Source organism: Schistocerca gregaria, chromosome 7, assembly GCF_023897955.1.
Source record: "Schistocerca gregaria isolate iqSchGreg1 chromosome 7, iqSchGreg1.2, whole genome shotgun sequence".
NCBI classification, from domain to species: domain Eukaryota; kingdom Metazoa; phylum Arthropoda; class Insecta; order Orthoptera; family Acrididae; genus Schistocerca; species Schistocerca gregaria.
Genome location: NC_064926.1, coordinates 497,874,501 through 497,892,902, shown reverse-complemented (window position 1 = coordinate 497,892,902; position 18,402 = coordinate 497,874,501). Strand labels below are relative to the sequence as shown.

General features: G+C 39.1%; 1 protein-coding gene and 1 non-coding gene across 2 annotated transcripts in view; one reads left to right on the top strand and one right to left on the bottom strand.

Moving 5' to 3' along the window:
- Nucleotides 1-4,332: 4,332 nt before the first annotated feature.
- The window catches only part of LOC126281183 (alpha-N-acetylgalactosaminidase-like), a 72,391-nt gene continuing 58,321 nt past the window's right edge, over nt 4,333-18,402 (bottom strand). The window contains exons 8-10 of the mRNA XM_049979883.1: nt 12,679-12,843; nt 12,507-12,579; nt 4,333-4,547 (exon numbers count right to left, since the gene is read on the bottom strand). Coding sequence (XP_049835840.1) covers nt 4,513-4,547; nt 12,507-12,579; nt 12,679-12,843 — 273 coding nt within the window. The 3' untranslated portion in view covers nt 4,333-4,512. The remainder of the gene's footprint in view (nt 4,548-12,506; nt 12,580-12,678; nt 12,844-18,402) is intronic.
- Nucleotides 18,024-18,098, top strand: Trnas-uga (transfer RNA serine (anticodon UGA)). Its single transcript has one exon. It is a non-coding gene; the product is annotated as a tRNA-Ser (tRNA).

Genomic DNA, 18,402 nt, shown 5'->3' with positions numbered 1-18,402 from the left:
GGCTTTCTGGCAGTCGTTCCTCCTGCAAACCATACGAGACTGGAACAGGAAAGGGAGGTAATGACAGTGGCACGTAAAGTGCCTTCCGCCACACACCGTTGGGTGGTTTGTGGAGAACAGATGTAGATGTACTTAACCTAAATTATCCTAAGGACAAACACACACACCAATGCCTGAGGGAGGACTTGAACCTCCGCCGGTACCTGCCACACAGTCCATGACTGCAGTGCCTTAGACTGCTCGGCTAATCCTGTGTGGCTTTCTGCTAGTCACATAGGAACCCTGAGGACACACACCTTTTGAATATCTCAACTTGTTGATGAGTGAGTCAGCACTACCAAAGGAAGACATCCAATTGTACAGCTAGTGTTGATTGTAGCCATCTTGAAGGGGAGTGTCTGCACTTTCCAACATTCTATGAGTCACAGCTGTGTGTGGCTAGCCAGCACCTGGGAGATCGAACAAGTTTGTGCAACTTTGTGATGATGACAGATGGCTTGCGTAATGGATCACCATGCTTTTGTTCAGTGACAGGTCTCCAAAGACATTCTGCAAGCTCCTACGAGTATCTGCAATCCTCTGGTTTTCCACCAAAAGAAACTTACCAGCACTTTGTTTGGAACACACCTTTGTTGCAGATGCAATTTTGAAGGCTACGTATAGTGCCACCACCTATAGAAAGTTCATAAAACTATAGGGGTTAAAGCAAGAATATTCCACAATGTCCCACAACAAACTCTGCATTTTTCAACCAAAACCACTGAGAAGAAAATCTGTTGCATTACTTACTGAAGCACACTATTAATACTGTATTCAAACATTATGGGATTTTTTTTCTACTCATATGCTTTAATTCAAATTTTTCTACATTAAACAATAGCTACCATTTTCTTTGGTTACTGATGTCTTTGAGCTGTGGATTAAAAATTAATATACACATGTACATTGTTGGGTTCTTCAGAGTCTTTTACAGTAGTTGTGCCAAGTAAAACTGGATGTCGAATTAGCAAGCCATTATAATCTTTCTTGCAGGTGCATATGAACGACTATCACAAGTAATATTATGCAAAATAATGGCAGTTTATTGTTAACATTCTGCTATCCAGTGATACCACAGAGGTGTCGTGCTCAAAATAGCAATAAATGGCTGGTGACACCACAGTGGTGTTGTGTACGTAGTATCACTCAGTGGCCGATGACACCACAGAGGGGTCATGAGCATAGTATTGGGCAGTGTCTGACAACAGCACTTTTGTATCTTTTGCATTCTGTTGGTGTTTTGTTGAGGTAACAATAAGTTACACACAACAAAACGTTTTTTTGTATGTACTTGTGTCCTTTCAGTGTGGCAGTCAAAAGAGACAATAAGATTATTTACGATGAATGTGCAGAGCAAAACTTGGAGGTTGCCACTACATCATGTACATCTCATCGTGATCTGTTTGACAGACTTTCCAGTCATGTAAAGCAACACCAACTAATTGGCCTACATATTTCTGAAACCAATAAATGAAAACGAAGAAACTGCCATGTATGTTACAAAAACAAAAAAAAAAAAAAAAAAAAACAACAAACTTAACGTGCATGTCTTGTGGAGTTGGATTACATATTGGAGACTGTTTTGCTGTGTGTCATATAAAAGAGAAATATTAAGAACCATAGACAATGCAAATAAACAAATATATGAAACAAACAAATTTTGTATGTATTTACATATACATATCTTCGAAATCCCATGAAAGTAGGGGAACAGGGTTGAGAACTTATGAGAACTAATGATGAGATTAGTAAAATGTAACAACTGATAATCTCCAGATAATGTCAAGAAGGGCCAGCAACAAGCCAAGTGATCCGAAATAGCACTGCCAGCGCCAAGCGAATAAATTTGTACAAGACGTGCGGATGGCAAAGTGTTAATACTGTGTACAGTAAATTTCTACAGATATATTTATTGACTCGGTCTGCATCCATGAAGGTTCTCTTTTGTAATGGGATCTATGGAACAAAAATGATAAATGAACTGAATGAATGATTGTTTCTACACTACACTGCAATAACACCAGTCAAGCTGCAGGACTAGGAGACAACAACAGCAACAGGTGTGTGTGTGTGTGTGTGTGTGTGTGTGAGACAGTGAGACAACAACAGCAACAGGTGTGTGTGTGTGTGTGTGTGTGTAGTTGAAATAGGTTAATACAATGCAGTAAAATTGAGCAGCTAATATTTATATTAATGCGCTGTGGGAATGAAACGCTGCTTATGTACTATTAATAAATGTATCATACACAAAATACCTAATCTTGAATGTTGTGTCCAAGTGTTGTCAAAACTGAAATCTAAACAATACTTTTACTTAAGCTGGCTTAACAGTCTCTGCTAAGATATTCATTTATGGAGTAGAAGGAGTTGGCTATTGAAAAGTATTTCAAACTCTATTCAAACCATGCTTTATCTGAAACATTTGACATTAGGAAATTCATAATTGAATTACAAGGACCTATCCTTATAAAATTTAACCAAATACTTAGATTCTGAGTCTGCAAATCCCTCTTACCGCTGTAGCAACCACATTTACTGAAACTAAAACTTCATTCCCCCACTAATTACACCTATTATGGTTCATAATGCTTACATAATTGTTAATTATATACAAGGTCAGTTCAAAAATTTTGCACCAATGGTATGTTGGACCAAAATTCAGTTGGTATCCCTGCACCCTTCTGTGTTTAATGTATAGCTGTCAGAAGTTTCTTTGGTGTATATCTGTTAGTCATTTTTCAGTGCTGTATTGAGTAGAAAATTGTGCCATACAGTTAGCAAATTTTGGGATGGCAGAATTAGAGGACCAACATATCTGCATTAAATTTTCCATGAAATTCAAGAAAACCTTTACATAGCTACACCAAATTATGCAGGAAACCTGCATTGATGAGTGCTTAAGCCATATACGGTGTAAAAAATGGTTCACATGGCTTTAAATGGTCAGGTGGAAGTTAAAGGTCACCCTCATTCAACATGTCTGCTGATAAAGCTCATGTCAAGAATGTAATGAAATTGTGCATGCCAATCATAGATGGCTGTCTGAGAGATTGCAGAAGAATTTAACATTTCAGTTGAATTAGGTCATGAAATCTTGATACAGCATCTTCGAATGGATCATGTTGCCGTTAAGTTTGTCCCATGACTCATGAGTCAAGACCAGAAAGATCTTCACCTCACAATCTGTGAAGAGTTTTTGCATTGCACAAACGAGAATGAGATGTTCCTTAAGAGAATCATAACTGGTGATGAGACATGGGTCTATGGTTATGATGTTGAGACCAAGGTTCAATCTTCAAAATGGGTAGGGAAAGGTTCTCCAAGACCAAAAAAAGTTGTCAAGTCAAGTTAAATGTCAAAGCCATGCAAATAGTTTTTTTACTTTGAAGTATTAGTTCATCATTAACTTGTGCAATGGGGACAAACTGTTAATCAATGGTACTATCAGAAATTGTTGCAATGCCTGTGAGAAAATGTTAGAAGGAAATGGTCTGAAAAGTGTGAGGTGATTCAAGGCACTTGTATCATGATAATGTACCTGCACATTCAACCCTGTTAGTCCACGACTGCTGCACAAAAAACTAAATAACTGTGCTGCTCATCCCCCATACTCATCAGACCTGGAACCAGTGGACTTTTTTTTTATTTCCAAAGTAGAAAACCCCATTGAAAGGAGAAAGATTTGCAATGATAGATTAGATAAAGGAAAATTCGCAGACAGCGTTTTGTGCAATCCAGCAGGAGGCATAACAAGACCGCTTCTGGAAGTGAAAACGGTGTTGGCAGTAATGTGTCAATTGTCAAGGAGAGTATTTCAAAGGAGACCATATACAATAAGTGAAAGGTAAGTGTAGAAAAATTTTGTGGGCAAAGTCCTGGGATGTTTTGAACAGACCTGGTGCTAATAGATAGATAGAAGTCTTTTTCCCCTAATGAGTTAATTTTATGCTGACTGTTTATGATACAAATTTATAACATTTTTAAATGTAAATAAATCTTAACAAATAATGGAAACTAAATATCAATAGCGATAGTAGTTAATGTAGTCATCAAAGGAAACTAATCATAGCTGCAGTGTTTTATGGTAACATACAATTTGATTGTTCTCCATCTCAAATAATTTTTCCTAATGACAGATATACAGAAAATGGTGCAAATGTGTGACTAATTAAAAGAATGTGTGTATTAAAGCATGTACAGAATTCAAAGACTGTGTGTCACGCTAAAGAAAGGAAAAAATATTCGTTGTTGTAGGTAGATATTTTATTGTCTTACAACATTACATCATCTGTACTCTTTGGTAGACCTGTATTTCCTTAAATATTTGAATTGTACATTAGTAAAAATTTCATTTTTGTATGTAAAATTATCACAGATAATATTGGTTGTTTGAAACTGATAATTGTATTAAAATCATGTTGATATTTTGAAAAGAAAGACTACTCTGTGTATATATAAATTGGTAATATGCTATTATTCTATTACAGTAGCCCTGTAGAACTTCACTCCTGAAAGAAGTAAAAGAAAAGCAGTAGTTAGAATTTCATGTCTTTCAACTCAAAATAAATATTTCTTTTTGTGATGATATAAAAGCCAAAGTCTAAATATGAAAGTCAAGAATGATGGTCTGAAAATAGGAAATAGTTTGACAAAAAATTTCTGATCACCCATAACTTGGAAAATAATTTCACTGAGCAGTGCACACACAACAAAGCATGTTACAATGTGCCAGCCGTGGTTTATGATACAAATGGCCACAATTGGTATACTTCACTGTAAAGAAACCAGTTTCTCATCTTCTCATGTCCTGTTCATATACTTGAAAAAGTCTACCTTCCTCTCCATTGCTTATTGTGGCATCCCATACTCCCAGGGCTACCTGACATTCATCCCTTGTCAACAATATTAGGAGACATCCCATCCTGGTGTTTCCATTGTTTGATCCATGTCATATATTTTACTAATATCCTTGAATATTCTCTCTGTTCTGACATTAACAGCTTGTGGTGCAGGCCTGGAAATGTATATAATGGTAGTTTGTAATTGCTTTGTCCGAGCTGTGAGAAGAATTTGTCTGCCATTGCACTGCTTCCAATAATTTATCCTTTAGCCACTGTCCTGCTAAACAAGTTGCCAACAGCTACTACATTAATCACTGTTGCTATTCTATAACTGACCAAATTCCTTGGCAACATTTCTCATCTCTCTTCTTTCAATACATACATATTTATTCCCCTGAGTACATCCCAAAATATTTGTGTGTTCTCTGCTTTGTTGTACTCTATAGTGGCTTCTCCTCACGTGACAAGTGAATGAATTATATTGAAACAAATCTGCTACATATATTTTGGCTTCTCTATCTCTTAAGAGGATTTAGAAGCATTGCTTTGTTTTTTAGTGTTAGAAATATTAATAATTTATATGTTAAATTATAACAGTAACTATTTTTCTGTTTGCCTTCAATTGTGATCTATCAGTAAATTATATTTTTCACTAGTTTCTCATCTCTGTACAATGTTGCTCCTTCTCACATAGCCCAGCAGTAAGAGATTTTAGATAATTTTTTTTATTTGTATCATTATTGTTTTCTGCTGGCCCCTTTGAGCTGCAAGCATTTCTGTCAGAGGAAGAGAGTTTATTTTTTAGACTATATTTCATCATCCACTCTCCTTATGAAGTGCAGTTGTTTACTTATTGTTAGTGAAATGTCTATTGAATCACAGTGACCATCAAAAAAGTTTTCAAACAATTAAGCATAAAAACCTTCTAAGGCCAAGGTCGCATAAGTATTTCTTTATTTACAGCAACTGGTTTTGACAAATTTTGCTGTCATAGAGGTCCTCAAATTTTTTGCTACAAAACATGTTGATTGTGAGCTGGAACCTCATGGCCAGTTGTCAAGTTAGTGAAAAAAAAAAAAGATAGCACATTATAAAAAAAGTTTGTCAGGAACAAACAAACCGTTTACTATCAAAATGCTCCTTGTACACATGGCCATCTCCATACATGTAATGGTTCAAATGGCTCTGAGCACTATGGGACTCAACATCTGAGGTCATTAGTCCCCTAGAACTTAGAACTACTTAAACCTAACTAACCTAAGGACATCACACACATCCAAGCCTGAGGCAGGATTCGAACCTGTGACTGTAGTGGTTGTGCGGTTCCAGACTGAAGTACCCAGAACCACTCGGCCACTCCAGCTGGCGCCATACATGTAATGCTCACAGATGATTGTTACATTGTAAAAATCACATTATGCAATAAAATGCATATTACCACAGCAGTTTGTTAGCTTGACATGTTCTGTTCATTGATGATCCACCTTATACAGCATGTATTGTAGTGTCAGCATTACATGTATAGTCATGGCCATGTGTACAAGGTGCATTTCGATATTAAATGTTTTATTTATAACTAACATTTGTATAATGTGCCACATTTTATACAGTAACATGATAACTAGGCATGAGGTTCCAACTCACAAGGAAAACGTTGGCTAGGAATGTGGGAAGGGTGGCAAGTATATGAGTTGGGACCCCGTACTGGCCTGAGGAAAGCAGTACACACAGAAGGCAATGAGAGGGTGTGAAATGGGATGGGATGAAAGGACAGAGGAACCAGAGACTGTTGGGTGGAGGATGGATAAACAGTGATTTAGCTGAGATTGAGGCCAAGACAATTATGAGAGCAGAGGAAGTGTTATAAGAGTAACTCCCGCCTGTGTAATTCAGAGATGCTGATGGTGGAGGGTAGGATCTAGATCAGGGATAGTCATCCTTTTTTACCTAACACCCACTTTTGTATCTCTGTTAGTAGTAAATCTTTCTAACTGCCCACATGTACCATATTAAAGGTGATTTATAGACTAGGGAAGTAACTTAAGCTCATAAAATTTATAAAGCAGAGTTACAGCAAGTTAAAACAAATAATAATAATTATTTACTTTAGGTCAAAATTTTATGAAAATCTAATGAAAATGTTTTTAAAATCCCCAGTCTACTGCCCACCATGAAAGCAGGAACACCCAATAGGGGGCAGTTGGGAACAGGTTTATTACCCCTAGATGACTCAGGTTGAAAAGCAGCCACTGAAATTGAGAATGTTGTGCTCAGCTACATTCTCGGCAAGAGTTTGGTAATGGCCATTCAGCCTGGTGGACAACTGGTTGGTAGTAATACCAACATAAAAAGCTGTGCAGCATTTGTGGCAGACTTTGTGTATGACATGGCTGCTTTCACAGGTGTTCGGGCACCTGATGTGGTAAGTCTGTGAGAAGACTGGAGTAAGAGGTACTGAGTGGGTGGATTTGGTGGATCTTTTGGTCCCTGTGGCAAGGGGTTAGGAGTGGGAGTGGTCAAAGGGTGGACTAGGATGTTGTTTTAGTTGGGTAGGTGACAGAACACCACTTTGGGAGAGGTATGAAGGATCTCTGGTAGAATGTAGCTTTTATCAGCACAGGATGAGAGATAAAGCCCTGGTGAAGGATATGTCTCAGTTGTTCTGTTCCAGGATGATAATGGGTGGTGACGGTGGTGCTCCTTTGTAGCTGTTTCTTGGGGCTGATGGGAGGATTATGGATGTGTGGGAATATGGCATGAGGATCTGTCTGTAGACTAGATTCAAGGGGGCGTACTGCCTGTCTGTGATGGGATTTGTGAGGCCTTCAGTATATTGGGCAAGGGAGTTCTCACCACTGTAGATATGGAATCCAGGATACGAGGAGGAGGTGGAGAGAGAGTGGTGGGAGGAGGAGATGGCCAAAGAGATGGGGGAAAAATGAGATGGGGAGAGAAAGGGAGGCAGGCATACTCTGGTGATGCCATGGTAAAACACTCTTTTTTTTATTTAAAAGCTCAAAAAGTAACATTAGTGTATAATGTCAGCCTCAATTGCATGATTGAAGCTTCAGTCAAAACTGTTCCCAGCCCCCCCCCCCCCCCCCCAATAATCACTACATAATCTTCTTTGCCAAGATCTTCACCCAGAGAGCCTAAATTGCAGGTGTCACTTCTAAGCCTTGCACTTGGCCTAAAAATATTTGTTAACTGATATTTTGTATCCAGTGAGTTCTGTACTAACTTGAACATTTCCTTGCCGTCACCACTTTCTAACAGAAGGGCCTCTTGGTCCTTTAATCTTCAACCACTATTTAGCTGAACTTGGCCTTTTTCCTTGTCTTGCCAGACTGGTCCTGAACTCCTTAGTTAGTTCACAGACTAACAGAGCAGTGAAGCCCTTGGAAGATGTTTAGATCAAAGCTAGCAAAGTTCTAGCTTCTCTTAAACCTCTTGCATTATTTGACCGCAGTCTATCACATTCATAATCTTACTACTGTCAAATGCAGCTCTGAACTTTTTCCTCTTCTTCTTTTTTTGCCATACAGTGATTCATCACATTTACAAAGCATTTTTCTGAATGTTTATTCCACTATACATATACATCATGTGAAGTGCTATTTACAAAAAAATTGGGCATGAATAAATGATTGATACATGTCACCACTATAAGGTACTCATGAAGTGATTATACCATATTAATAATAATAAAAAAGTAACATTGCACAAAAATTCATACACCATGTAAACAGTGTCTCCAGATCACATACATATATTTAAGTGGTTGAACATCAAATTTAATACTAGTGTGCACTTCTGGGTTGACAACAACATTGCAGCCAGTGTTGGAAGATGAATCTTTGCATTAACATATGTCCTGATAAAGAATTTTTGTTGTGCCTTTTTATTATAGCCCCCCAGTGGCTGTCACAATGGAGGCAGATAAGCTAACATGGGTAGAACAGCAAACAGCAGAGTAGTTCTAAATATCTGCCATAAAGGGCACACACATTGTATCATATGGACAGAACTGCTGATGGATATGTTTGCTTGCAAGTGGCCGTAAGTAGAGCAGCGAGTGCTCCTGTGAAGTTAAACTCCATGGACCTAGCCTTGCACTTCATGCCAAAAGTTGTCATGTGCTCAGTTGAAAGCCACCCACACCAGTCACATGCTGAGTATGTTTCTGTTCCCCAGTTGTTACTGAATCATTGTGTGAAGTACCCACCCCCAACTATGGTGAGTAGCAGCAATGTCATGCATTCTGCAGATACTGAAGTCTTGTATCTGGTCTGTGAGAATAGTAGATGATTCACATACCCTAGTTCATTGCATAACCACACAAAGTAGATTCAATCCTGCTCAAAAAAGTGCCTTGGGTCTCAAATTCTGTCTATGATACTGCCTTATCTGTTTTCAGTTTTAAAGTCAACTGCTTCTTAGATGTGGGTTGGGTGGAGAGAAGAGCACTGTCTGATGGAATCCGCAGGGAATACATGGGGGCATGAGTAGACATTGGAAGGCTGTGAAGCAGGGAGAGCAGTGAAGGGGAAAGTTTGGTGGATGCATTAAATAATGACAAAGGATGTGGTTCAGTTGTTCCAGTCTGTGGTGGTATTGGTTGACTATGGAGACACTTCTTTGTAGCTGGTTCATGAGGATGGTGGGAGGATTTGGGGTGTGTGGAGGAAGGCACAGGAAATCTGTTTGTTGACTAGGTCTAAGGGATAGTACCTGTCTGTGAAGAACTTGATGAGAACTTCAGCATACAGGGCAAATGAGTTCTTGTACACAGTACCTGGATGGATAGGCTGGATGGGAGGGACTTTTTGTTGTGGATGGAATGGCAGTTGTTGAAATGCAGGTACTGCTGATGGTTAGTGGGTTTAATGTGGACAGAGGTGTGGATGGAGCCATTAGAGAGGTGGAGGCCAACATCCAAGAAGGTGGCAAATTAAGTAAGGAGGACCAGGTGAAGTGTATGGGAGAGTAGGTGCTGAGGTTGTGAAGGAATGTGGTTAGGGCTTCTTGACCTCGAGTACAAATTCTTCCCATCCCTCCTGGAAGAGTTCAATTGTCCATCCAACCTACACAACATCCTACTCCATCTGTATGCCACTCCCACTCCCAGCCCTTGCTACAGGGATCATACCACTGAGGCAGACAAAGGTGCAAGACCTGTGCAATCAGCCACCTAGCACCTCCTGCCCCAGTCCTCTCATAGGTTTATCTTACCTCGTCAGAGGCTGTGTCACCTCTGAAAGCATCCAGGTCATATACAAACTCTGTTGCAAACACTGCACAGTTTTTTATGTCAGAATGGCTACCAATCAACTGCCCACCAGGATGTATGGCCATCACCAAATTCTTGCCAAGAACAAAGTTGATCACCCAATGGTACAACATGCAGCTGAGCATGACATGCTCAATTTCAATGGCTGCTTCACAATCCAGATCATCTGGGTCTTCCCTTCCACAACCACCTTCTCTGAACTGTGCATGAACTACGCATCAAATCACAAGTTCCAGTGTGCCACTTAAATGTTAAAATACATATTTACAATACATCCTTCACCCCTGTAATCATCCTGGCCTCAATCTCAAGCAACTCTTTGTCCCCACACCCTTTACCCAGCAGTTTCCCCTTCCCCCATCCTGCCAACCTCTAATTCATGTCTCCATGTTGACTCCAGCATGTACCGCTCCCCACCACCCTCTACAATTGTGTGTTAAATGCCTACCCCATATATCTGCTATCCCTCCCTGTCTCACTCCTAGCTGGCAAAGGAGCTGGCTCCCAGTGAGCACTAGCCACAGTACTCCCTGCATCCTACCTCCCTATCGCCTTACTCATCCCATCTGACAGTACCCCACCACAACCAGTCCACCAGCTGAACTACAGCACTGCTGTAGCTCATATAAAAGGATAACTCTGAAAGCTAGCAAGTTTTCTTTCTTTTGTGTGCGTCTATTGACAATCAACACTTCTACATTCCTGTGAGTGGTCTCCTTTAATCCAAAGTATTTACAGTCTTCAAGAACTTTCCTACAGCACAATGTTTTAAGTGTAGTATTGGTCATTATATACACTCATGCTCATAAATTAAGAATAATGTGGATACAAGGTGAAATAACGCTCTGGCAGGTGGTTTGCAGGTTTAAATCACCTCGGGGTATGACCATGTGGTGCATTTGACCTGCGGTTGTCGCACGGTGGTGCTGGCAGCAGTCCACATATGCAGAGGTGCATGTCAGAGTACGGTGCAGTGAGTAAGTCTGCAGACGTTTTCAGACGTGCTAATGGTGACTGTGTGTAGAAAATGGCTCAAAGAACCCATATTGATGACATTATGAGGAGAAGAATGCTAGGGTGACTGGAGGCTCGTCAAACACAGCAGGTCGTGACATGGGCCCTCTGTGTGCCACAAAGTGTGATCTCAAGATTACGGCAACAATTCCAGCAGACAGGAAACATGTCCAGGCACTACAGTATGGGACATCCACAGTGTACAACACCACAAGACGACCAATATCTCACCATCAGTGCCTGCAGATGGCCATAGAGTACTGCAGGTAGCCTTGCTCAGGACCTTACCGCAGCACCTGGAACAGTTGTCTCCAGACACACAGTCTACAGATGACTGAAAAGTCATGGTTTTTTCATACAGTACATTGTCATTGGAACAGTGGTCCCAGGTCATGTTCACGGATGAGTCCAGGTGTAGTCTGAACAGTGATTGTTGCCGGGTTTTCATCTGGTGTGAACCAGGAACCAGATACCAACCCCTTCATGTCATTGAAAGGGACCTGTATGGAGGTCGTGGTTTGATGGTGTGACATGGAATTATGATGGGTGCATGTACACCCCTGCATGTCTTTGACAGAGGAACTGTAGCAGATCAGGTGTATTGGGACGTCATTTTGCACCAGTATATCCACCTTTCCTGATGGATGATAACGCATGGCCCCACTGACCTGCCATCGTGGAGGAATACCTTGATATAGAAGATATCAGGCAAATGGAGTGGCCTGCCTATTCTCCAGACCTACACCATATCAAGCATGTCTGGGATGCTCCTGGTCAAAGTATTGCTGCACGTCTTCAAACCCGTATGACACTTCAGGAGCTCCAACAGGCACTGGTGCAAGAATGGGAGGCTATACCCCAGCAGCTGCTCGACCACCTGATCCAGAGTATACCAACCCATTGTGTGGCCTGTGTATGTGTGCATGGTGATCATATCCCGTACTGATGTCAGAGTACATGCACAGGAAACAGTGGCATTTTGTAGCACATGTGTTTCGAGACAGTTTTCTCAACTTATCACCAATACCGTAGACATACAGATCTATGTTATGTGCGTTCCCTATGTGCTGTACTATTAGTACCAGTATTGTGTAGTGCCACATTGTGTGGCACCACATTCTGCAATTATACTTAATTTATGAGCATGAGTGTATATGTACAAAATCAGAAATGTGTACAATTTTACAATGTTCAGTCAAATAGTTTGGCGGAACTGTGGTTTTAGCAAAGATATGTAATCTTATTTAGAGTATTTAAATTGAAGAAAAAGAAGCAGCTGAAATGAGAGTTAATTATGAGTCATACTGGGAGCAGATAGTTACCTGTTGGCACCACTCTGAACTGCAATGTGTCATTCTGGCTAATAATGAACGTGTCATTGCTGCTGAAGAGCTCCTACAACACAAAAAGTGCATTTATTTTATCAGTCTTTACTTAATGTTTCAGGAATAATATGTAAATTATGTAATGTAGACTAAAATAGATTTTTAATACCTGAAATGTGTAGCCATTGGGATTATTGAGATTCAACTCCTGTAAAGTAAATTGCAGTGGATATGGAATACCATCTGTTCGTAGACTCACAAATGCAACTGCATAAGAATACTGCTCATTGACAACAGGTGTTATTGGTCGAATCCATATCTCTATATTTTGTTTCTGTTACAGAAAAAAAATTACATCACATAGCTGATCTCCATATTACCTTGAGGGCTTGAAGCAAGTTAAAACCAAGTATAAAGTACATCAAAAAGAACAATGAATGTCACAGTAAATGATTAAAATACTGCAAGCTGGATAGACTTTCAGTTTGGAAAAGAAAAAGATAGATTTTTATTGAGTTTGCTCTTGCAGAAGCTTTGCAGTAACTGTAGTGTTCTCACAGTTACATGGACGAACTTTTTTATTTAATTCAGTTTTTATTGATCCCAGAAATTCTTATGTGTGTTGTTACAAAAAGATATGGACAATTCATAGTTACAGTTTGTATAAATATGAAATGATCATATGGCATTATTGGCTGGAAAACCCCATTTGGGTGTGTTCACCCATGTGGTACAAGTCTTTCTATTTGATGCCATTTTGGTGACTTGCGCATCAATTAAGATGAGATGAAATGATTAGAACAATACAAGCACCCAGTCCCCAAGTGAAGAAAATGCGCACCCAGTCAGGAATCAAGCCCATAATACAGTGATCTAGAGTCAGCAATGCTAACCACTAGACTACAAATTGCAGATTATGAATATTATGACTAGCTCATATTAAAGAAGACAAGTTACATTTGTAGAGTGAAATAAATCAGCTAAAAGCTGATAGTATTTAAGGAAACGTTTAACTTGGTTCTTCTAGATGCATAATAAGAAAAAATAACTTCAGAATGAATTAAAACAGTTATTTTCTTACAAAGATTTAATTTTGTTATATTAGGTGCACATTCTACTGTACAAAAGCAGTTCTTACAAAGTAGCATTTTTACTTTTTCTCTAAACCCTTGTCTATTTGACTTTAAGCTTTTGGGTAGCTTGTTGTATAGAAGGTCTGCCATGTATCTTACACTGCTGTGTCCTTTACGTAGCTGTTGGCTAGTTATACATAATGAGAGGCAGTTGATGAAAATTGAACACCCACCAGAATGAGACTAAGTTAGGTTCCACTCAAAAAGAAATCATCATATGTATTAAGACATTTATCCCACTCAGATGAGATGATCAGTTGCTGTTTCATAGAATGGCTCCACAATTGCACACACTCTTGTACTTCCTCATCTGACTGAAACCAACACCCATGCATGTCTTTCTTCAGGTCACCAAAGATATGGAAATCACATGTTGAAAGGTCTGGCTGTATGAAGGATGTTGCACTGTTTTCCAGCCAAATAACTGAGGTGCAGCCTTCATCTTATTTTGTAGGACAGGACTTTATCATGCACATGGAATGATTCCATCTGACAGCATCCCTGAGCATTCTGACTTTATGGTGTGTCACTCTTTTTGCAAAGACTCTTCATAGTGCTGCACTTTGATTGTGGTTCCATACTCGAGGAACTCAATGAGTCTACAGTCAAAGAAGAAAGTCATCATGATCTTACTGGAACTTATGTGAACAGCTTTGAATTTCTTTTGTGGAGGATATGTGAGATGTTTCCATTGTTGGCTTTGCCATTTGCCCTCAGGTTTTCAAAGTGCTGTTGGACAGAATGATATTGTTGCATGATAATGCCCACCCCAACACTGCTGATTGGACAAAGTCTACACTTTAGGGATTTGGTTAGGAAACACTGCAACATCCTCACAGCCCAGATCATCACCGTGTCATTTTCACATCTTTGGAAACCCAAAGAAAGACGTGTGGATGTTGGTTCCAGTCAGATGAGAAAGTCCAAGAGTGGGTGTGGTTGTGGCACCATCAATGGCCGACTGCATTCTATGAAACAGGAATTGATTGATTGTCTCATATCCCAGTGAGATAAATGTCTTAATGCATGTGGTGATTACTTTTGAATGGAGTCCACAGCTCGTGGTCTTGCGGTAGCATTCTCACTTCCTGCGCACGGGGTCATGGGTTCGATTCCCGGCAGGGTCAGAGATTTTCTCCTCGTGATGACTGGGTGTCATATGTTCATCATCATTTCATCATCATTGACTCGCAAGTCGCCAAAGTGGCGTCAGCTAAAAAGGACTTGCAATACGGCTGCCGAACTTCCCCGCACAGGGCCTCCCAGCCAACAATGCCATATGGTCATTTCATTTCATTTCATTTTGAATGGAACAGTTCCATGGTTCCGTTGCAGCAGGTGTTTGGTTTTCATTTGATTGTCTCTTATATATGACTGAAATAACAGATCTGATGATGGATGTCTTCGTTTTTTTAAAACTATGTAAATTTTCATAAACAAAGCATACTGTTTCATGAATATAAATACAAGGCACTGGCAGGATACCGAGCTTCAGAAATAGATGTTTAATGGTGAAGGAGTGAAGCATGTGTCTCATTATCTTAACTACTCTCTTCTGCATAGTGAATATCTTTGTGTGAGATTGTGTATGTCATGTCATCCCACTTTAAACAATATTTGAACATTTAAATAGCACTCTGGCACTTGTGATCTGATTTGAGACATTGTTGTGGCCAGCATGGGCATGAGGCAGTCAGCTCGGGTTGTACCTGTGTGACCGACTAGACAGTGCAATATCATAAAGTAAATCATGTAACACAGAACATATTCACATTTCCACAAAGGCTTTGCTGCAATGTAGTTTGAATATTGCGAAGAATTGGACAAAAACATTTTCATAGAAATGTACTGAATTTGATAACTAATGGAAAGTATTAATGTTCGTATTATTTATGTAGATGTGAGCATGAATAATTATAAAGATATTTGTGAGTGTGTCACTGAGAAACTTCAGTAACATTAAAAAACTGAACACTGCTTGTGTATAAACATGTTCACCAACAGTACAATGCCAACATAGATGTCTTCAAGGGGGAGGCAAAATGGGCCATTTACCTCGTCCAGGAATCTGGTGCACAAATTTTTATTGAAAACAGTATTCAGTATTCTCATGTATTTCTAGCAACTCTAGTAAACTGTGGATTTAACATTACCAAGCACAACAGGAAATACTGTGAATTTAATAGTCACTACATATCTTGACTTTTTTTATTGGCATGCTGTTTATTGGAAATTATAGCAACTGCTTGGTATGGCACCAGTCTCATACCATTATTATTATTTCCTCAATATTTTGTCTGTAGCTTCCTATGATAAAAGAAAAAACAAATGTGAGGTTTCAAGGTTGAAAAACATCCATTCCAAACTCTTTCTCAGACTCAGTGTGTGCAACACAGTGGGACATACAGTCACAGAATTATGAATTTTGTGCTTCAGATGTCATGGCTGCATAATAATATGACAAACTGAAGATGTGAGGGCATATCAATATGAGGGTGGTTTTGGGGGACTTCCCACATTCATCTAGTTGCATACTGACACTGAGTTACATTTTATCTACTCAACACAAAACAGCTTATGAAACATAATTTGTTCAGCTTCAGCTATACCAGTCTATATCAGGAAATAGAAATCATGAACTAAAAAACTAAAACTCCTCCCAAACAGGCCATGAAGGCCCAACCGTACCGACCAGCCGCTGTGTCATCCTCAGCCCACAGGCGTCACTGGAAGAAATCATGAAAGTAATGTAATAAATTCACCTGTTAAATCCAGCATGCAAACAAAGTGTCCTCAGAGCTAAATAAACATTTTTGAAGTTATTCCCTCTTTCTCCACTTTGAGGAGCATAATGTCCCATTTTTTGTTAGTTATTGCAATTGTTGTGACTTTAATTTTTAATTTTCAGTGGCAGTCTAACATTAGACTGCAAACAGTACTTCCGTGAATATTTTCCACCTATGATTTTAATTCATTGGATGCTGTGAATTTAATCATATTAGAATTTAAATTTAATATCATTGGATTGAAAAGGTAGCATCTATATTCACAGTAACAATATAAAAGATGCATTTTTCAGATGCTATTGAAATATGCATACCACTTTGGTATCAAAGTATACAACCTTAAAAGTGCTAAGTGGATAGCTATCAACTGAAAGAGATATAATAAGTCTGGTATACATCCTGTCAATACATGTGTTTTGAAGTGAAGCAACTTTTTGTACTCTCTCTGAGAGACATGACCTAAGCCAATCATTAGCACTTTATCTATGAGTAATTCAAGGCTGATGAAATGGAAGTCCTTTGTAAGTTGAGAAATACTCCTTTTGTATACTTTCTGTCACTGATGCTCTATAAAATTCAGTTAGAAATTAAAGTAGGGCACCATGTATTGATCTCTCTTTACAAAAGTCAAACTGAAGAGGAGTAAATAAAAAATGCTATCTGGCAACTTAATAACATAGTCATATACTGCTTTCTCAAGAACCTTTGTTAGTTTTACACTGTCAGGTTCAGCTCAAAAGGGATCTGTAGTTATCAACATCACTCATTTCTAAAGAGAGGTATTGGCCTGACAACAAGGAGCATTTTATTATATCTGATATGGGATAAATACATTAGAGCAGATTTGTTTGAAAAAGTAATCAGTTATGCTACCAGAACCATATGTGTGAGTTTGGTTTCTTCTTTGTAGCAGCTTAGATTTTGTCTTGTGTGGATGGATTGAGAAATAATGTTTTGGTGAATAACTAGCTCTGAAGAGAGGTGGAAAATAGGAGTACCGATTTGCTACCAATGTTTATGAAGTGGTTGCTGAACATTTCACATATTTCTTTAGGGACAGAGATTTACTTTTTGGTAGCATTAATACTTCATAATGTTTGCTGTGGACATGTTTGATCCTGAGCTACTGTCAGAAATATCTTGTTTCTGTCTTTTCATCAGATCAATGCTTCATTTATATGCTGAGTGATTGTATTTCTTCACATAATTTACATCCCATCCAGTATTTTCTGTTATATTATAGGATGATAGGATAGTACTAGATAAACTGTGGAATATGTAACAATAACACAAGACATAAAAACTTATCTAAAGTCCTGATCCAAAGTCCTTAACAATTTTCTTATAACCATAAAACAGAAAATGAGAAGAAACTTCCTGGCAGATTAAAACTGTGTGCGGGACCAAGACTTGAACTCGGGACCTAAGTCTTTCATGGGCAAGTGCTCTACCAACTGAGCTACCCAAGCAAAACTCACAACCCGTCCTCACAGCTTCAATTCTGCCAATATCTGGTGTCCTACCTTCCAAACTTCACAGAAGCTCTTCTGCGAAGAGACGAGATACTGGCAGAACTGAAGCTCTGAGGACAGTTTGTGAGGGTAGCTCAGTTGGTAGAGCACTTGCCCATGAAAGGCAAAGGTCCTGAGTTCAAGTCTCAGTCCAGCACACAGTTTTAATCTGCCAGGAAATTTCATATCAGAGCACACTCCGCTGCAGAGTGAAAATTTCAATCTAGAAAATGAGAAATCTCCACAAATGGAAACTGTACCTTATAATTCACACCAGTAAATCATCTGAAAATAGTATCTACAGGGCCAAAGGTAGTTTTCTAATAGCGATTGTTATCGGCCAATAATATTGGGCTAGTGCACAAGTTCACAGAGTTTTTATATGACATTAATAAATACAACAGATAACATAAAAGAGACTTTAAGTCATCAATGATATATTCTCCCAAACTATTTATAACAG